This window comes from Gopherus flavomarginatus, chromosome 6, assembly GCF_025201925.1.
Source record: "Gopherus flavomarginatus isolate rGopFla2 chromosome 6, rGopFla2.mat.asm, whole genome shotgun sequence".
NCBI classification, from domain to species: Eukaryota; Metazoa; Chordata; order Testudines; family Testudinidae; genus Gopherus; species Gopherus flavomarginatus.
In genome coordinates this window covers 23469911-23492200 of record NC_066622.1, presented here as the reverse complement: position 1 = coordinate 23492200, position 22290 = coordinate 23469911, and the positions used below count along the sequence as shown (strand labels likewise).

General features: G+C 39.8%; 1 protein-coding gene across 1 annotated transcript in view; it reads right to left on the bottom strand.

Annotated features, from left to right (window-relative positions):
• The window catches only part of EEFSEC (eukaryotic elongation factor, selenocysteine-tRNA specific), a 197578-nt gene that overhangs the window by 120461 nt on the left and 54827 nt on the right, over positions 1-22290 (bottom strand). Inside the window, exon 4 of the mRNA XM_050958545.1 lies at positions 342-549. Coding sequence (XP_050814502.1) covers positions 342-549 — 208 coding nt within the window. The remainder of the gene's footprint in view (positions 1-341; positions 550-22290) is intronic.

Sequence of the window (22290 nt, the reverse complement as noted above, 5' to 3'; positions counted from 1 at the left end):
GATCATAGCTAGTTGACATATTTTTAATGCTAGGCACCTGAGCAACCACCCTCTGGAGTTGTCTCAAACTGGGCACCAAAAATCACAGCAACCAAAAGTCACTTTAAAAAATCTTGCTCTGGGGTCAGATGCAAAATTTAAGATAGGGTTTTAATTTCGGGGGGGGGGGGGAGGAGCGGGAGCGGGGACACACACACCGCTATCCTTCTCTATGCACCCATACACGAGATCTCTTTATGCCTATGTTTGATCTAACCAAGGTGTATGTCAAAGCATCTTTGAGAAGTATGTGGATGTACAATAAGTTTTCTTACATTAGAACAACATCTTTGGTAACTTACTTTGTATTTTCCAGAGTCTTCTGCATTTTCTTCGTCATCTTCTCAATGGCAGCTTGTCTCTTCCCCTCTGGAAAGAGGTCTATTTTGTTCAGAACTACTACCATCTTCTGGCAGGCGATCTGTCCAATCACCAAGCACTCTGCTGACTGAGTCTGCATCCCTTTTGTCACATCTATGACGAGCATCATCAAATCAATAATCTGAGCACCTGGAAGAGAAGTCAATGTCAATATCATACCAGTATGAAAGAGTTAGAGACCCTCTTTCTAAAGTGTGTTTCTGTAAACATTGTCCATAATGAATCGATACATACACTCACACAAATAAAACATGAAGGCAAGGTGAAAACAGAAAGCATGTTTTTGTTCAATGCCATTTGAAAACTCAAGGAATTGCAAGATACAGTATAGTTACACAAAAAATAGCTACACAAAGAAATCCAAGGTTGTTGGACTAAAAAGTTTATCTTTTGCTCCATAGTGACAGTCTCACATTAAGGACTTGGGCAATATATTTGTTATAGAACTGATAGTTGCTGTAGCACAAACATAAGACATATCTCAACTAATTCAGTAACACACTGTAAACTGAGATTAATATGCTACAATGAGATCATATATACACTGTTTACATTGGGTCACGCACCACAGTGAGGGCAACAGGGTTAGACATTTCATGCTTTTGCAAAGGTAAACACATTTTACTGCAGGAGTATTAATACTGAGTCTTCATTAGATCTTTCCATAATTACTAACATGATTACTTCTCAGTATCCTCTTTCGATTGTAATCTATGTTTCATTATTTGTTTGAAGACAAAACCAAAGAGCTGAAACTCTCTTTGCAGAGCTATTTTAACATTTTTAAGGGTGCTGTTGCATAAAGAAGAAAATGAAGTCACAATGGTCTAGACTCCATAAGAATCACAGTAAAAACAAAGTAGTAAAATTAAATTTAAATATCACAGAACAAAACCACTAAGGAAAGAAATGTTTCACGCTCCTAAGTGTGCACAAACAAATGGAAAGTTCAGAAATACTTGACAGTACTCATTTAAAAGAACAGAAAAAATATCTACCACCTTCCCCTCGTGACATCTTTAAAGGTTTGAAATAAAAATACTGGCTTGGGACATTTAAAGAGTGATATCAAGGGAGCTGCACGTGCGCTCAGCACCTTTGAAAATCAAACCATTTTTATATAGGTAATTAAGTATGGATTTAGAAGCCTAACTTTAGATACCCAGGTTTGAAATTTTTTGTCTTAGTTTATAAAATGAGTAAAAGAAGCTCAATGCAAGTGTGAAGGGAGAACACCAGCAAATAAACCAGTGAAAATATTCTATCAGTGATGGCCAAAAACTATTACAACTGTGACAGGGATAAACTGCGATCCTTCAAAGAGGTTAATTTTCCCTTTTCAAGATCTCCTTTGGAGCTTTATGGATAAACATTCTGGGAAGCATCAGCCAAAAGAGGGGTGCGCAGGATTCACTGAAAAAAACATAAAAGAATGAAAAGATGATGAAGAAATAACTCCTGCTGGAACAGTAATCCTCTTCGTTCCCTCTTCCACAAGCTGACAATAACAGTTTTGTGTTTGGATGTTAAGAAGCAAAAAACCAGAGGAAGGGAAGCTGAATGAGTGACATGATTTGACAAACATTATGGTTACATAATTTTCGGTGCTCTATAACAACACTGGATAATAGTTTTTGACTGGTGTGCAGGAATATCTGAATTAACAGGATACTTCAGAACAAGAGGGAGATTTAGGAAACACTCTGCTCTTTAATCAGTGAGAGCTGAGCTTCGTCGTCCTCTTCTGCTGGTGTCCAAAACTTGGCATAGAAGGAAGTGCTTTTCCAAGAATATTAACATTCAAACTGCCAAATGGTCATTTTAATCCATTCTAAACACATTAAAACAATTTTTTAAAGTCACGTGATTTATAGACTTTTCTGACGCTGAGGGAATTGATGAAAACACCACAGTATATTGTCATTCTGCCTTGAATTAAAGCATGTACAGTACGTGCACTTCAGATCTCTCCAACAGCTGAACAAATACAGGCAGATTTCCCACATCCCCACTCCTTCACTAAGAGGAATGTAATTCACTTTGAGTTTAAATTTATCTAGAGTTCTCATGGCCTCATTTTTCCTCCAATTTTTATTAATATTTAGAACTTGTGATAATATTACTAAGTGAAGATTCCCATTGTTGACTAAACTGGTTTTCAGAAAGGGTTCTGAAAGCTGGACAGCTCTGGACCATACCACACACACATTCAGGACCCTTCTATCTCTTTCCTGCTAGGATATCGATACACATAACTGATCAGCAAACAGACAAAGATGTGCATCAGTGCCACTCTCATACTCAGAAGCTGTTTCAGAGGCGCATGTTGCAAATGAAGCACTAGAAAGCCATGTGCAATGGACCTTAATATAGCAAAGCTCGATCTAAAAAGGTAAAGGTCGAAAGCTGAACTAGTAGAGAGTTGCAGTGATCTACAAAACGTCTTTCAAGAATAACAAAATGCTGAAAGAAACTAAGGTGACAAATCTAGCATCATTATTTACAGTACCCAGGATTCCAGTTTCTAGTGCTTCTAATATTTTCCTGAAACTTTTATTAAGAATAAGAAATTGACATAATTGTTCCTTTTCTCTCTCCTCCTCCCACCCCCACTTTTTTGCTTAATCTTAACCATAGGCCATCACATGGAAACAGACAGCCTTGTTTATAATTCCCATGAACTCAGGATAGGAAATCATTCATGGGTGAGTGAGTGGGTGGGAATTGCAGCAGCAAAAATTAACAGTTATAAATGACTACTTTCAACCTATCAAAGCTTTTCATCTTGTAATACTGCATGAAGACTCCTTTTAAGCTACAGCAGGATCATTATCATAGCAGTGTAGTTAGCACAGCATTTTCTCATACAGTATCTCAATCATTTAAAAAATGGCATGAGGCATGCTTAGCATATGTGTTATCCCTCCAAATGCATTTTCTGTTTTTGTTATTGGAGAAATTGTTTTACTCCTTTAAGCAGTTTTTAATTACAGTATAAAATAGCATTAAACCACATTTTTGAGGGAATGGGAGGGGGCTTGGAGGCACTAAACTCCATACCAAAATGGCTTAAATTTAATAATAAGAAAAATTATGCAGATAGATAGTTCTGAATGTGAACACGTCTCAGTACTTTAAGTGAGGTAAAAATATTTTAAATTAGTTAATATTTGAATAATAAAAAACACTAGTTCGAAGCACACACAGCAGGGGGGAGGTTGGTTTGTTTTTACAACTGTAATGAAAGGATGTTTTGTACTAAGCTTTATTGCACACATACTCTTCCTACATTGCTGATACCTGTTCAAATGAATGTGAATGAACCATTAGCCTTAACTTCTTGGCTGATTTTAACATTATTAGCAATCATTATATTTAAGACATATAACCATTAAAGTAATGGTGGACGCACCATATGCTTTAGCTCATCCTCTTCCAAGGTAAATATGGATCTCTAGAGACACTCTCGGCCAAATTTTAATCTCAGTTAGTCCAGATTTAAACCACGGTAACTGAGATCAGAATCTTGCCTTTGAGAATGGTGGCTAATCTGACATCATATGTTCTACAATATCTAAGCCCACTGACAAAAGATAAAGATTGTACTGCAGCCTTCATGTGCAGTGTCTATACAATTGCTAATTTCTGTTGCAGCCTTAATGGCATTTTATTGCAGTTTCTTTCAAAAACTTTATAAGCAAGCAAACATTACATATGCCACTAACTGTGATACTTATGCATCTCTTAGCACCTCTAGATAATTTTTTTAAACATATGAAGCCCTTAAAATGTAAGGCTCACTAGGGTTTCTGCTGAGGTTTATTTAAGAAACCAACATCAGCACCATAGTCAAAATATGAAATTATTAAATAAAAATAATTGCATCAAATATAAACCAACAACTTTCATGGGAAGGAGTAAGAAAAATAAATATGTAAACGTTGGCCAGATGACAGCTGAAGGGTGTAAACACCAAGGTACAAGAAGAACTGTTTAGGTTGACTATTGGGAAAAATCTAAATGATTAAATTTATTAGGTCCCTGTTACACAAGCTTTGCATCACAGAAGGTCAAAAGGCAACTAACCAGGAGTCCAAAGGCCACACCTGTATAGGATATTTTTATATAAGATTTTAATCAGAGATAAATGCACACTTTTTTTCTGTTTGTTTAGAGAATGCTGTAAGTATAAACAGCACTTTAACTTCTTGATATCTAAGCTTTATCCTGGAGGTGGCCACAATAAAGTTCTTTAGGACAGGAATTGTCTTTTCATTGCATACATGAGCAGCACCTAGCACAATACAGCCCTGACTGGGATGCCTAGATACTACAATAATACAAGTAACAAACAATAATAATAATGAAATGATTGACAAGAGCAGTCCAGATAAGGAGAGCAGTTGCAGAATGTCTACCAGGAACAACTTAAAGGAAAAGAGAAGACAAACACAGAGAGAGAGGAGAGATGAGGGATAAGTGAAAAACCCAAGGAGACAGCTCTTATAGGGTATCGAAGAAACGACACATTGATCCAAGACTGCCTGATAAAAACATAATTATACACACACAGTAAAGATTTGTTAGTCTCATTATACTGTAAGCTCTCGGGGGCAGGGACCTTACCTTCTCTATGTTCTATACAGTGCTTAGCATGCTGACTGGGCTCAATTAATAAAATAAAAAAATAATAATAGTAATAATGTATAACAGAAGGCATCCCGTGAACAAAGGACAGATCACACATTTTGGTAGAGTATCTAGATAGAATGGCAAGAATCAAAATAGAACATCATAGAATATCAGGGTTGGAAGGGACCTCAGGAGATCATCTAGTCCAGCCCTCTGCTCAAAGCAGGATAAATCCCCAGAAACATCTTCATTGCAATCATGCAACAAAGAGGAAGATGAAGACCGCTCCAATTATGTAGAATGCAGATTCCTCAAGGCATTGACCATGTCTTAATATGTCTTTGTACAGTCCTTAACACAATGTGGTTTCTAAAGCTGACGGGCCCATTGGGCACTATCATATTATAACTAATGAAATAATAATAGCAACAACAGTAGTAGTTTTCCAGTTTTCCCCACTCTTTGGATGACTTCAAAAGGGATAGATCTTCTCACTGACCTCTCTCTCTTCTCTATTCCCTAGTCGTCCTCCTCTTAATTCTCAAATTTGGTTTCATTCTATAGAAGGGCTACTTAGACCATTTGCAATCCATGGATCATAGCTGTAGAGCTACTGGAGTAGAGTAATCAGGAAAAGTCAGCTAAGATGCACAGGAGGTGAATATAATAGCCAGACTTCTCCTCATGAAAATCAGAAGCTCACTTGGAGAAAAAATGGCAAAGCTACTAACTGCATATACTGGAAAGAGGCAATTTCAGTATTGTTTTAAAAATATCTTACAGGTAATAAAGGAGATGTGAGAAACTAACAGCCTCATGTTTACAGGTTAAATAGTCTTCAAAACACCAAGCAACCAACTCACCACAATGTTGAATTTCAGTCAACAAAAAGAACTGAAACATTTATATGTTATTTTCTACTATATCTCAGGACTTCAGGAATAGGGAAACCACAAGAAAGGATAAACCTACATAAATGTTCTACTGTGTATATAATCTCACTTGAAGAAAGCTTTTAATTCAGGTATTGAAAACATTATCACTGCCACAGCAGTAAGGACATCAAAAACAATTACAGGAATAAACAAGGTGATGATCTCTGGCCCAAAACCAGGCTGGATAAAAACAAATGATTTTTAAAAAATCAGATTTTTTTATTTAAATCGGATTTTTTGGATAAAATGCTTTTTGAGGAAAGATCCTATCTAAAGATATCTTAATTAAAACTACATTATAGCTCAAAGATATCTCATCACAGAATAGGGATTATAAATTCTAATTCTGTAGTATGAGACAATATATTCATGTAATGTTTAAGAAAAGTTTTGTAAATGAGTTCCAATAGTTCACGGATTAGAGACCCAATTTTATGAGGTTTTAGGGGCTTCTGTATAGATTATTTAGGTTAATCTTTCTATCTACCCAATTGGACTCAGTGCTCAGTATAGAAGATACCATCAGAGATGTTCTGTTTTGCAGTTCCCGAACTGTGGATTTGTCTCTCCAGGGATAACATGCTTGTTAACAGCAAAAATGTTTTTAAGTAAATAATATACAGAGGTGAGAAATAACAGATCCCAGCCCTATTGTCCCTCTGCAAATTTGTGTATACGCAGTCAATCCCTTACCTCTTTCTAAAAGTGCAAAGTTTCAAAAAGTTCAATGAGGAGAAGATTGCTGGGGGCAGAATAGATCTGGACCAGGAGAAGAAGTCTGGAGATAAATGTGAGAATGGAGGGACAGGCAGCAGAAACAAAAGTGAAACTGTTTGAGCAGCACATTCCAGAAGTCTTGAGGTCTTTCTGAGTGTAGCCTTCACTGGTCTGAGATTTACCATACCATTCTCGCACTAGAAGGGAAGACTTATAATGGCAGCAGGCCATAAAAGAGACCCAGTTTGGGAATATTTTAATGTAGTTCCTCTACCTGTGGGTGAGACAGGCAAGCATGCAAAATGCAAATGGTGAAACAAAGAAATGCAAGGCCTGGTTGCCCCAATGAAACGACATCCTGAGAAGTGTTCCCTCTCAGGAGGAAGCTGAGTTGAAGATGATGAAAGGAACATGTCTGAACACGCAGGATCTTCAGGTTGGTAAACTTTTCGTACTTCTTTCTTAAGGACTGCTTGTCTTCCTTCTGGACTATTCTTGAATTCTCATGTTTGAGCAAAAAATATAGTTGTTACTCTATGGTACTATCATTTTAGATGCAGTTGTGATTAAAAAAAACCAGCTGAAATAGGCAGATCTTCCTTTTATAATTTCACCTTTAAAGTAGTATTGAATGCCAGTGAATGCAATGAGTAATACTAAATTAGCAGTATGGTAATAATTAAATAACTGCATGGACTTATTTTGTTTAGGAGACTCCATCCTCAACATACAGGATTCTGAAGACTATTCATCTTCAAAATCACCACCATTTTCTACAGCTTCAGATTTATCTGCCTATTGCGGGGGGAATAGCTCAGTGGTTTGAGCATTGGCCTGCTAAACCCAGGGTTGTGAGTTCAACTTTGAGGGGGTCATTTAGGGATATGGGGCAAAAATTGGTTGGATGATTTAACTGGGAATTGGTCGTGCTTTGAGCAGGGGGTTGGATTAGATGATCTCCTGAGGTCCCTTCCAACCCTAATATTCTATAGTGTTTCAGACACATCATGTATGTCACATAGCCACAGTGTTATCACCTGTAGCAAAAAAAAAAAAAAAAAAAAAATCTCCATCATCCAGGAACAACCATAGATTTGTGATATGGACCAGATTACAAATAGAGGTAATTGATGAAAAAATTGCTCAGTTTGTTTATGCAACAAACTCTCCTTTCCATATGATTGAGACCCCACACTTCATTAACATTGTTCAGTTATTAAGTCCAGGATACAGTCCAACCAACAGAGCAGATGTCACAAGCAAACTGCTGGATAAAGTGTATGAAAGAAAAACTGAGCAGTGTATAAAAGGTCTAGAGGGTAAAATTGTTAACCTGAGCAGGAGAGGCGCCAGGGTTCCTGACGCCCTAGGTGAACTGCCATTTCCGCGCCCCCTGCGGCTCTGGTGGACCTACCGCAGTCATGCCAGCGGACGGTCCGCTGCTGGAAAGGCTCCGGTGGAGCTGCCGCAGTGATATCGGCGGGCGGTCCGCTGGTCTAAAGGCTCCGGTGGACCTGCCGCAGGCATGACTGCGGTAGGTCAGCTGGAGCCTTTAGACCAGCGCACCGTCCGCCGAAATGACTGCGGCAGCTCCACCGGAGCCTTTCCAGCAGCGGACCGTCCGCCGGCACGGCTGTGGTAAGTCCACCAGACCGGCGTGCCGCCCCCCCGGCAAAATAGCATGTCCCCCCCCAAATTCTGGCGCCCTAGGCCATTGCCTAGGTAGCCTAAATGGTAGTGCCGGCCCTGAACCTGAGTCTTGATGGGTGGAGCAATGTTCACAATGATCCAGTTGTATGTGCTTGTGTGACAACAGAAGAAGGGAATGTGTTTCTTATAGAAACAATTGATACATCAGGAAATGCACACACAGCAGAATACTTACAAATAGCAGCAGTAAAAGCTATAACAAGCTGTGGGGGGAAAAAATTAAATGTCTGGTACGCAGCTTGGTCACAGACAATGCTTCAAATATAGCCAAGATGAGAAGAAATTATTTAGAAGAGAGTCTCAAGCTAATAAGATATGGTTGCAGTGCTCATTTGATGCACCTCCTAGCCAAAGACTTCAGTGTTCCAGAAATAAAAAGGCTAATGTTCCATAACAACCACTTTGCAGCAGCTGCTGTGAAAAAAGTGGGAGGAACCAAGCTAACTTTCCCCCAAGACATGTGACAGGACTCACTAGTGGAATGTTTTGAGCACTATATCAATAACTGGTCTAATCTGATAACAGTTTGTGAACAAAATTGTTTAAAAACAGATGGCACTGTCACAGCTAAAGTTCTCAACATTGGGCTTAAGAGAAATGTTGAAAACATGCTGAGTACCCTGAAGCCTATTTCTGTAGCCTTGAACAAAATGTAGGGAAATAGCTGTTTTATTGCTGATGCTGTTGAAATTTGGAAGAAACTGAGTGAGATCTTAAAAAAAGAAATATGCAAGACAGTTAAATTACAAGCATTCAAAAAACGAATGGGACAAGCACCATCTCCAGCTCATTTTCTTGCAAATATTCTCAATTCTCTCTCCCAGGGTCAAACCTTAACTATCGAAGAATAGGAGTTGGCTACGACATGGACATCCAGCAACCATCCCTCCATAATGCCAACTATAATACATTTCAGAGCTAAGGGTAAACTATTCAAGAGAAATATGTTTGCTGATGATGTTTTAAAGAAAGACACACCAGTGAACTAGAAGAAGTCACTTAAGTATTTGGATTCAGAGACTGTTGAAGCAATAATCTCACTTTTAACAGCAGAAGCTTCTTCTGCCCATGTAGAAAGATTTTCTCCTTTTGGACTCATTCATTCCAAATTGAGAAATCGTTTGGGACCTGAAAAAGCAGGAAAGCTTCTTTTTCTTTTTCAGATTATGAACAAACAGGAAAATAAAGGTGAAGACAACTGAGTTAGCTGCAGAAGCCAATATTTGAAGTTTCTCATGCTGACCTGGTTGACAGTCAATTTAATTTTTGTGGGTTTTTTTTTTTATATTTCGTTTAACTATTTCAGTTAAAAACAATTTTAACAAAAACAAACCTGGTTTTAAAAACGTGAATGTTTAACTAAATTCAAAAATTCATATACTTGTTTTGATAAAATATTATATATGTTTGCTGTTGAAGAAAAAAATCCAGAATATAGAACGTTGTTGTTTTAGTTAAATAAAACCATTTAAATGTCTGGTGATGTTCTCCTTCTAATACAGCATGGCAAGAAAATCCTCCAAATATTAATGACTAACCTGTTGAACTGGAGATAGTTCACCTCCCAATGACTTCATAAATATCTGCTTCAATTACCTTTGGTAAATGAAATAACCAATCATTCATTTTCTGATAGAGCTTTAAAACTAATCTGAAAAGTTTTCAAAATAAATCACTTTAAAAATGTATAGTGTGTACCTTCTAAAAACGAAACCTACATCTATCTCTGAGTTGTGAAGAATATGTATTAAGGTTATAACAACTAACAAGAATGCACTTTTACATAGAAATACATGATTAAATCAAGTCTGCCTGACTAGTGATTTAAATCATTTTGATTTAAATCAAATCCACCGTGCCCAAAACATGCATGATTTGTTGAGAGAACATCTTCCACAGACTCTGTGGGGGAAAGGAATAAAGAGTAGCTGAACTGCTTTGGCTTTTCAGAGGATATTGTCCCACACAAAGAAGTGATCTAAAAGAGATCAGAGAGTTTTTCAAAACCACATATGCAGGCAGGGCCGGCTTTAGGAAATGAGAGGCCTGATGCGAATACCTGGCAGCAGTCTGGGTCTTCGGCGACGAATCCTTCACTCGCTCCGGGTCATCCGCGGCGCTGAAGGACTTGCCTCCAAAATGCTGCCAAAGACCCGGACCACCACCGGGTGCGTAAAAATTAAAAAGTTAGGTGCTCTTCCTTAGGGCGCAGGGCCCTCTTAGGCATCGGGCCCGATTTGGAGGAATCAGGAGAAATCGGCCTAAAGCCGGCCCTATATGCAGGCAAATGGGACTTGAAACGAATCTGAATGAAGCAGATACATGCAGAAGACCAAGACGCATATATGGAAGCAGCAGTGACTATTACATCTATACTGAGAGTAACCATTATAAAATTAAGCCGAGGAAATGAAGAGATCCCCTCCAGAACAAGTATGCAGCCTTCCATTTACTGTTTCATCCATTACTTTCTGAAAGAAATGTTGAAGCACATTCAGAAAGATACCAAAAAGGCTTTCTGAAGTAATTTCCCACTTAGCCTGAAAATGGTAAGTCAACTATTAGAGTGTATCCTTCTGGTGGTGACACACCGCTCAAAGACATGGCCCTCTAATAAGAGAAATGAAACAGAAGCTAGTTGTCACCTAAAGACATGGGGAGCGGTGGAAGTGGCGAAAGATGGGAATTATGTTGCAAGATAAGAAACCGAACAAACGAGAACAATAAAATAAAGCAGCAGACATTTACTAAATCAGGAAAAATAAATGACAATGAAGATAACTATGAAAAAAGTCTCTCTGATGACAGCCAGAAATGAGAAAAAGCAACTAGGCTAGCAACAAAGTATCAGAGAGGAAAAATAGTAAAATAGTGGAAGCTAAATTTGGAGGCAGTAGCATTCATCTATAATCAGCAGATTGACAGGAGACTGACTATTTAAAGATGCACTTAAAATGAGGACTTCAGTTAAGGATAAAAATTATCTGATCTCCACTTTAAAAACCCAGGTCCAAGACATCCTGAGCAAAGTAAAGTTACTTTAGAACTTTGAGGAAACCTGATTATCTGGAAAAAAAAAAGTAATAATTTATGATTGCCATTGCTTGGAGCTTGTAGAATGAGTACTTAGCCAAAGATATGAGCCAGGGAGACCCTGAAGCCACAGTGTGTGTCCAGTGAACTAGTGACCAAATAGTAGAGTGGACTCCACTAGTCGGCAGAGACCTTTATCTAATAACTTCATTTATTTGCGCATCCGACACATTACCCAAGCTAAGACTCCCATCTGTCTAGTTCTTATATATTGCCCATTATGACAATATTTCAATGTCTTACCAGGAAGACATCCTCACAGTGATCTATAGGCAGCAGCATTACTGGTAAACCACAATAAAATTTCCACAAATTGAGCTGGTAGGAGACGTGCTTAGCCCATATCAGACAAAAGCAACTCTATGTCATGTATGTCTCTTAACAGGACAATGTCAAGATTAGTAAGCCAAATATATGACCTACTTTTAAAAATGACATTGTCTCCAAAAAATCTTCATTGTGTTTTTTAGATTTTTTTTTAAAAAGATTAGTGACCTTAAAAACCAAACTGAATTTCTCTCTTTTTGTTTCTCTATTAATCTATTTTGTTTATTGTAATTTCTTTGCATGTACACTATGAATAAAAAGGAAATCCCATTCAGGGTTCTAAACACAAGAGACCAGAAAAGAAATAGAATTAAATAGTAATTTAACCTGGTAGCCAGCAGACTCCATCCCCAATAAAACATGTTTTTAAACTAATTAAGTAAGTTTTAAAATAATACACTGGACTTGATACCAACCCTACTATAACTAAAACAATGTATTGTTAATTTTTTGTACTGTAGTGTAAATAAAGTGAAACGCTGAAGTCTAGTCCCTACAACTCCTGTATGCTGGTGCCTTGCATTCCTAAGCAAAGGTGCTAGAGCAGAAATAAAACTAAATTTCTTAAATACACATTTGTTGTAGAAGGCAGCAAAGATCCAGTCTATGGTAAACATGCTCTGTTATATGCACACAACCCATGGATCAGTCTTTATGACTTCTATTGCAATACCGAGGGAACAGCCCATCTCTCACAAGAAGCAAATCCATCCAGGTTTTGACCACAAATGCTATTATGGATCTCCATATAAACAAACTCACAGATTAAGGCTCTGCTCATACAGTTTGTTGCGTGCTGATAGTGCCTGCTCAAAGACCCCAATGAAATCAATGGGGTTCTGTAAAGACACAGTTCTTCACTCATGCACAACTAATTGTGGGATAAGCTCCTAAGAAAGTCAATTCTCTCCATTGCACATCAGTTGTATGTCATTCTAAATAGGGTAGCAAGGGCAGAGGTATGTCCAGAAAAATAATTTAGGTCGGGGGATCTCAAACTGGGGATCAGGACCCTTCAGGGGGTAGTGAGGTTATTACATGAGGGGTTGCGAGCTGCCAGCCTCCATCCCAAATCCCACTTCACCTCCAGCATTTATAATGGTGTTAAATATATTTAAAAGGTGTTTTTAATTTATAAGGGGGGGGGGTGTCACACTCAGAACCTTGCTATGTGAAAGGGGGCACCAGTACAAAAGTTTGAGAACCACTGATTTAGGCTTCAGAGTATCAGCCGTGTTAGTCTGTATCCGCAAGAAGAACATATCTCCTCAATATATGTTCCATTCCATGCATCCGAAGAAGTGGGCTGTAGCCCATGAAAACTTATGCTCAAATAAATTTGTTAGTCTCTAAGGTGACACAAGTACTCCTGTTCTTTTTACTGATTTACTCCTCTCTTTTTAACCTCTCAGTTCCAAGAGTTGATTACCATTTGATTACATACACAGTACACATTTTTAGAACAATTGGATTATAAACTCTAGACACTAACCTGACTTGCAATTTTAGTATAGGTGAACCAAAAAGTATTTCCAGCTACTAACAGGGAAAATCTGGAGCTTTTCTCTTTTTCTTTTTTTCCCCTCAAATAGGTGAAAAACAAGAAAATTAGAGATTTTATTTTATTTTGGCAGGCAACTTAATATGGTGCCAAATCAGATTTTTGCTACAATCTCTATCAATGTAAAGTTGCAGATGACTTGCCCCCAAACATAGTAAAAATGTCACTTGTCTGCACTAATCTCCTGGGGAGGGAGGAAAAAGGAAAAGGGGCTGGGTTCGAGTGTGAACTAGTGAAGAGATTTTGCATGCCACGTGAGCACAGAGCATAAGTATGGATTCTGACTCCTTGCTTCTTTAAGCTACTGTATCCATTTTTCTGTTTGTGGTAATCTTTTTAGCTGACTTTGAGCAAACAGTACAACTCCTGTTCACAGGCAGCGAAAGGAAGCAGAAAATGGAATTTGAAATGCCAAAATAAAATAATTGTAGGCCATGGGCTATAATTTGATTTCATGCTTACAAGGAAATGAAAGCGGACTTCCTTAAACATATTTTTTTAAATATGCTTTTTACCATGTTAGGATTTCCTCTAGCACAGAAGAGAAAATAGGATTGCAGAAAATGTGCCGTTCTCAAGTATCATTGCTACTCAGGGGCAAAGCTCTATTTTAATGTGCACTTCCCATTCTGGGGAAGAGGAAATTCTTCAATTAATAAACCGGGTGGACTGAGGCGAGTTTTTAAGGTTTAATCAATTTCATCTGCCCTTAGAATAAAAAGACTGACTATTCTACTATTTTTCTCCCCTTTTCCCCCTTTTTAAAAAATAATAAAATGAATGTTTTATTTTAAATTCTTTGAGGTTAGTATCTCCTGTTTCAGGAAATATTGTCTATTTCATGCAGCGAGTATGAAACTTCCCCCTCTCACCAACCCACCCTCTTTTTTTTTTTTTTTTTTAAGAATCCTTCTTCAAAAAACACTAAATGATTCTCTGTTTTCATATACAGTAACACCTGGAGAGATGCCATGAGTTATACAGGATTTTGGTAGGTACCTTGGGGGGAGGTGGTGGGGTTGGTGAGGAAGATGTTTTGCTGGATATGGAATCTTTCAGAAGCCAATGTTAAGGGAGAGGGGGACTGGTCATGAATTACTCATGAAGAAACCCTGTGTAAAGCAATTCAAATCATGTACCAAAACGGATACCAGAGCTTTGGTTAGACAACACTTTGAAAAGTACAGGAACTCTCACTACAGTTCAAGGATCCCACCACTGTTTTCCAGGGATGCCAGTCCAGATGGTTTATCAGCTGGAAGTCACAAACAGGGAACTGCCTGAGAGCCTTACACTCAGAAATTGATTTATATGAAGTTTTTAGGTACCCAGGGACCGCTCAACTTTGCAAAACATAGGGTCACATTGCCAATACACTGAAGGTTGTCCCAAATTTCTCTAAAGATGTATTAAAACTTACAGAATATAATACAATCATCCTTGATCAACAAAGAGTGATTGTTTGTTGCCTGAATTTACCACCAAAAAAACTTGTGGTTGGATAAGCTCTTTCCTACCCCTACAGCTATAAAGAGAGGGCAGTAGTCATGTTAAGTCCCTGCACTTCCAAGGAATCCACATCTGACCCACCAAATAGAGTGCTGTCCTCCGGTTACCCATCCATTTTCCTGGTTTACTCTGGGACCAGTTCCTGTCCTCCTGATCCAAGTAGAGAGGTTTCCAGAAGCCAATGCATATCAGAAATAGGTGTAACAAAGGGTATAGTTGCTACAGCCAAAAGGAATTTCAAGTAAGGAGCTGGGAGGATCTGTTCATAGGTGGTGAGAGAGCTAGCCAGAGCGCTGCATATATTATTTTGCAGAAGGCTTCACAAAACAGAACCAAGAGCTGGCACATATTTGAGGGCTTCGCAAGCTGTACAATGTGCACTTCTGCTCTAAAAACAAAAATAGAGACTAACGTGGGACCCTTTGTGAATGCATTATCTCTTATTATAAAATTATCCAAAGCCCTACTTGTTTAAACACGCACATAGTAAATGTCAGCAGCTGAAGGCATATGGCACTGGGTAGATTCTGGGCTTTGCACAGATGCTTGTAAGGAACAGAATAGATCTCCTGAGGGGTTGCTATTGCTTTTGCAAAAGCACCTGCAGGAATTCTTAAATAACTGTACAAGTTTTTTATAAGATCATTTTTCAGTTCTGGTGGCTGACTTCAAGCCTACGGTGGTCTTGTCATAGTAACTAACCTTATAAGACAGAAAGATTGTTTTTGAAAGAGTTCAGGCCTGAAGGGTCATTTCAGGGGCACAAAAGCTATACCATCCACTACTAATCAAGGGTTATAGGTATGAACCACAGAACTGGAGTCTCATTTTCTAAGCCAGCATGGTCTGCACAAACTATAAAAGGTCATGTGTTTAGCGCCACAGAGGAGGATTACCGTTACACTGCTCAATGGTGACACCAATTGGCCAGTCAGAAGCAGCATGAACAGCACTGTAATGGAAACTCCAAAAGCGCCAAGGTGTGATGGATTTGAAGCTGTCCTTTAATAATTCATTAATAATGTATGCTGACCTGGCTATTGGCATGTTTGCTGTATGGATACATTAGTTTAGTTTAACAGGAGGGCTGTATGGAAAAACAAGCAGGAACGGAAAGAATGGCTCATGATAAGCACTTAACCACAAACACCTGAGGGCTGTTAAGAGACAATGCCAGGAAAGAAAATGACCCAGGAACACAAGAGTGCAAGGGAACTATATAATGAGGTTTTAAAAGGGACTCTCTCTTGAGAGAAGGGGTGGAAGTTTGATGGAACCAGATAGACAAAGACACCTGCTGGGGTTGTCTGAAGAACTTAGGCCTGCGTAGGATACCATCAGGGAATGGTAGGCCTTCAGGTAACAGACACACATGAAATGTGTTGTTTTAAAATTCTCTTTAAATGCTTTGCTCCTACTGCAAAATAAACAACACTTTGGGTTTCAGTTTTGGCCAGCTTGGGCAGGCTTAGGCTTCGGTCCTCCCTTCTGGGGTTGCATAGTAATTGTCGTTGTCAGAAGGGGGTTGCAGTACAATGAAGTTTGAGAACCCCTGCTTTAGAAGCCTAAGTGATGAGCAGCAGTCAAAAAAGCATTCAGAGCCCAGACAAGTAACCCAGTGATGGCAGTTAGAAAAGCGGTTAGGATTCCCAGTACTGATATCTTTTGATCTGCAAAATCAATTGCACATGCAAACCTATCTAGGTACTTACATGGGCTCTAACACTAAAGTATCCAAATACCCTCTAAGTCAGGGGTCGGCAATCTATGGCACACATGCCAAAGAAGGAACGCAAGCTGATTTTTAATGGCATGCTACTGCCTGCCGGAGTCCTGGCACGCAGCAGTGTGCCATTAAAAATCCTGTCCAGCCTGGCCCGGCCCGCTCTTCTCCACCCTCTGCTCCCCCGCCCCCTCCCCAGGGGCAGAAGCTTGGTCCTGCCGGCTCCCCTGCCTCTCCCCGTAGTGTGCTAGGTTCCTGTTCCTCCTCCACCTTGACCTCCCTCCTGGTCGATCGGCTGATGGCCCTTGTGAGGGAGGGGGACGACAGGAAGGAGCAGAGTCAGCATGCTCGCTGCTCCCGGTGGAGGCAGAGAAGAAGCGGGGGCAGGACCTTGGGGAAGGGGCGGGGGAGAAGAGGAGCATATCCCCTCCAGCCCCCTGCCCTGACCCCCACACATACAACCCTCAGCCCCCTGCCCTGGCCCCCCCCCACAAACCCCTCAGCCCTCTGCCTTGACATACACACACAGCCCTCTGCCCTGAGCTCCGTACACCGCCCAGTCCCATGCCCTGAGTCCTGTGCCCCACACACATCATAGGCCCCTGCCCTGAGCCCTCTACCCCCTTCATACACACCCAGCCCTCTGCTTGACTCCTTCACCACCCCCCCACAACCTCAGCCCTGACTCTGGCACCCTCACACATACACAGCCCCTCCCCACCCCCGCCCTGACACCTGCACCCCCCTCGCATGCCCCCAGCCCTCTGCCCTAACTCTTGCACGCCCCCACATCCCATGCACTACCCACATCCTGACTCTTGCACCCCCCACATCCCCACCCCCACCCTGAGCACCAAATGGTAGCTCCTACACCCCCTCCCCAACATTCCCACCTGCACTCCTCGCACCAAATGGGAGCTGCCAGGTAAGTGCCCCACATCCCAACCTCCTGCTCCAACCCTAAGCCCCCTCCCTCATTCTAGCTCCTGGCCCAGACCCCCAGCCCTGTGCTCAATGCACTCCCACCATCAGCTCAGTGCAGAGAGAGGAAGAGAATGGGCCAGAACCAGGTAGGTACTCATTGTATGTGGGCAGGGCTGGGACCCCAGACCAGCAGTGGTCTGAGCAGGTCTGGCAGCTAGGATCCCATCTGGCAGAAGCCAGCGGATGGAACCCCTGAGTGGCAGAGGGCTGAGCCCACTGCCTGTCTGGGGTCCCAGCTACTGGCCCCGTACAGCCCGCTGCCAGTCTGGGGTTCTGGCTGCCAGATTCTTTACCAGCTGGGTCCCGGCCACAGGCCCTGCTCAGCACGCTGCCAGCCTAGGCGAACAGAACCCCCAGCCAGCAGCCGGCTGAGCAAGCCAGAAGCGTAAGATCAACATTTTAATTTAATTTTAAATGAAGCTTCTTAAACATTTTGAAAACCTTGTTTATTTTACAATAAAACAATAGTTTAGTTATATAGTATATAGACTTATGGAGAGAGACCTTCTAAAAAACATTTAACTGTATTACCGGCATGCAAAACTTTAAACTAAAGTGAATAAATGAAGACTCGGCACAGCACTTCTGAAAGGTTGCTGACCCCTGCTCTAAGTATTAAAAATATATATTGTGTATCTTCCTTCTCAACCTGTATGAGCAATAGCTTATTTATTTTGTAGGATTTTCTTGTTTATGTCTGTTGGCTTGTGAAGAACTTATGAAGGAAAGCTAAATTGCAGAATAAAATTTTGCATTTGTAAGTAAGGTCCACAGTCAATTTTAAGTCCTGTAGGAGTGAGTTTCACAGTCCAAGTTCTATAGCCTAAGGGGAAGAATAAAGGAAGGAACAGGACCATAATCAGGTCTCCAACAAAAATGCAAAGCATCATCTAGTAAGAGAAAAAACGGTTTCTGTAATCAGAAAGGCTGACATCTATTTTATTTAGATTCTGCAAGTTAGTGCTTTATCTTACTTTTTATCATAATGCTTAGTATTATTTCATCTCCTTATTATAGAGAAGGGAGTCTTGCTGTAAATAGGATGTATTGTAGAGTCTGAAATCTAAAGCTACCTGGCAAGGTTCAGGAAGCTGGCATTCTGATCATCTGAAGAGACTCAGATCATAAATGTGGTAAAAATTATGAATGGAAGGAGAACCAGGAAAGATATTCACACTCATGAAAGGCTCCCAAAAAGAAGTCACCATCTAAAAAATGAGAGAAAACTAAATGTAAACTCAGCAGAATTCCTTCATGAAAAGAGTAAAATTAGCATACTGAATAAGCTGCCAACTAAGGCCATTGAGGCAAGTCATGTAAATGACCTCAGGATACAATCAGACGTTTTTCTGGGTACGGGGGGGAGGGAGGGAGAGAGAGAGAGAGAGAGAGAGAGAGGTTGAAGGATATAGAGCAGGTCACATTTCAGTTCAAAAGCAACAGGAAATAATTCCACCATGTAGTGGCACTGAAAACAGCTGCCCCAAAACCAGCATGCCAAGAAACTCTGAACTTTACTAAATGTGATACAGTAGCAGTTCTTCTAGTTCTGTTTTGAAAAATGCAAGAAGGTGAGTTTGAAGCTTGAAGATAAGCCAAAGTAGACTTGTACTTGTTGGCTGCAGTGGACTTTCCTTCCCACCCTCACCCTACTCCTTCAATTCCATGCACAAATCGCTGTTCATAGTGCCTCAGTCTGTGTATCATGAGTCATGAATCAAATCTGTTTTGATTTCTTGAAGGTGAAGTAGGGAATAAGTGTTTTTCAAAACAAAAATTTTAAATTACAGCAGAAATAGTTTTAGAAAACAAAACAAGCCACCACAAAAAGACAAAGCACATCTGGAATTCTGATTAACTGAGCTCATGATGAAGAAGAGGGGTCAAATTTACAGAAACAAATCAAACACTGAATACTATAAATCGGATGTTCACAGATCATTACATTTTATAAAGACACATTTGGTGGCCCTTGAGACCAACCTTACATGCTTGCTAAAAGCAATTAACACTCAATGTTTCCAAGTTATGTCTGGTGTCCACGTAAATTTATCAAAAACGATATATAACCTATTGTTTTTTTCTCAACACTGTCAAAAATAATACATGGCATAATATTTCTCATTTCCAGTGGAATTGTATTCTGTCTATGGGTCAAATCCTGTAGAAATGCTCACTGCCTTATCAGGCAAAACTCATTACAGTAAGCACTGCACACTCAGGCCCAATCCCTGTATCACTACTCAGGATGATTGTAATGTGAATAACTTTTAGTTTAAAATGTTCTTGTGAACACGAATTAAGTCAGGAACCACTAGATTTTCTTAAACTATCTGTTCATATTGCTAATTTGTCTGCAATACATTATTTGCAATACCCACTTAGAAGGTCAAGAAATAATTTCTTTGTTGGCTTTGTCTTGTCTACTTAAAGATATTCTTTCTCCATCTTATTTTTCTAATGGGATAGAAGCTAAGTGCAACTGCTTTTTGTTTACTTCTGCTTGTGCAAGAGTGTCACTAACGAGGGGAACAGCAATATGCAAAGCTAAGAAAACAGCATTCCTTAGTTAACGTATTGCTGTGTATTAGAGCAATACGTATTTTTTTTAAAGTGTCTCAGACCAAGGTAGTGACTTTTTTTTCTCCACTCCAATTGTTGGAATGGGAGATTTAGTGAAAAAAGGCATTTCAGCTTTGTGTAGCTTGAAAACTTGTCTCTCTCACTAACAGAAGTTGGTCCAAAAAAAGATATTACTTCGCCCAATTTATCTCTCTAATATCCTGGGATCAACACACCTACAAAAACACTGCATACTTAGACTGGAAGACATTTCTACCTAGATATTTTTAAGTCATGGTGAAGTCACATACCCTAATTTTTTGCTGTTGTAAAATAGTTGCTTCTTAACCAATTATCCGGAAAAGGTAGTAAATAGTCAGGTGGCAAAACATGCAAAGAATATAAAATTATTTAGATTAGTAAAGGCAAGGGAGGATTATGAGGAACTTCAGAGGGACCTAAGAGAGCTGAGTGACTGGGCAACATGATGGCAAATGAAATTCAGTATTGTCAAGGTAATGTACACTGGACAAAATAATGTAAACTATTTGTGCACACTGGTTTCTAAATTAACTGTACTCACTAGGGACAGTTCAATAAAATCACTGTGGACAGTTCAATAAAAAACCCTGCACAATGTTCAGCAGCAGTCCAAAAATCAAACAAAATGTTAGAACGTATGAGTGGTGAGAAAGAAAATATTGGAAGTATTAAATAAATGGTACATCCTCAACTGTGGAACTTATTCCCATTAGACATGGAGGCCAATAATTTAGTGAAATGGGTTAGATATTTATATGAATAATAGAAACATTCACAGTTAAATTAAGCAGGATAAAACTTTTTAGACAGGCTAAAACCACTCATACTTCAGGGCATAAACTAAACACTAACTGGTGGGGATTAGGAGGAAACCTACACTATGGTTGGTTATTCTACAGTTGTCCATTATTGGGTTACTTGCACCTTCCTCAGAGGCATGTGATTTTGGCCCCTGCCAGAGACAAGATACTGAACTAAAGAAATCATTAGTTTGATCTAGTATTCCAATTCCAATGAGATACTCCAAGGGGCTCCTAGGCACTAGTGCTAGGGTGACCAGATATCAAGTGTGAAAAATCGGGACAGGGGGTGGGGGTAATTCATAGATTCTAGGGCTGGAAGGGACTAGAAAGGTCATCGAGTCCAGTCCCCTGCCCTCCTGGCAGGCTCAAATACTGTCTAGACCATCCCTGATAGACATTTACCTAACCTACTCTTAAATATCTCCAGAGATGGAGATTCCACTACCTCCCTAGGCAGTTTATTCCAGTGTTTAACCACCCTATATAGGTGCCTATATAAGAAAAAGCCCCAAATATCATGACTGTCCCTATAAAATTGGGACATCTGGTCACCCTAGCTAGTGCAATGTAAATAATTGATAAAAGCTTGTTAATTATTTATCTTCAATGTCTAGATTCACACTCAAGGCTTGAAAAATTGTCTACAATTCTTTGTGCAGTTTGACCTGAGACAAACCACCTGTGGGGATGTAATAACCTTAGTCCCAGATTTGGACCTTAGCGTCCAAAATATGGGGGTTAGCATGAAAACCTCCAAGCTTAGTTACCAGCTTGGACCTGGTACCTGCTGCCACCACCCAAAAAATTAGAGTGTTTTGGGGCACTCTGGTCCCTCTGAAAAACCTTCCCTGGGGACCCCAAGACCCAAATCCCTTGAGTCTCACAACAAAGGGAAATAATCCTTTTTCCCTTCCCCCCTCCAGGTGCTCCTGGAGAGATACACAGACACAAGCTCTGTGAATCCAAACAGAGTGAATCTCCCTCTCTGTTCCCAATCCTGGAAACAAAAAGTACTTTCCTCTTCACCCAGAGGGAATGCAAAATCAGGCTAGCCACTTCAACACACACAGATCTCCCCTGATTTCTTCCTCCCACCAATTCCCTGGTGAGTACAGACTCAATTTCCCTGCAGTAAAGAAAAACTCCAACAGGTCTTAAAAGAAAGCTTTATATAAAAAAGAAAGAAAAAATACAAATAGTCTTTCTGTATTAAGATGACACAATACAGGGCAATTTCTTAAAAGAATATTGAATAAACAGCCTTATTCAAAA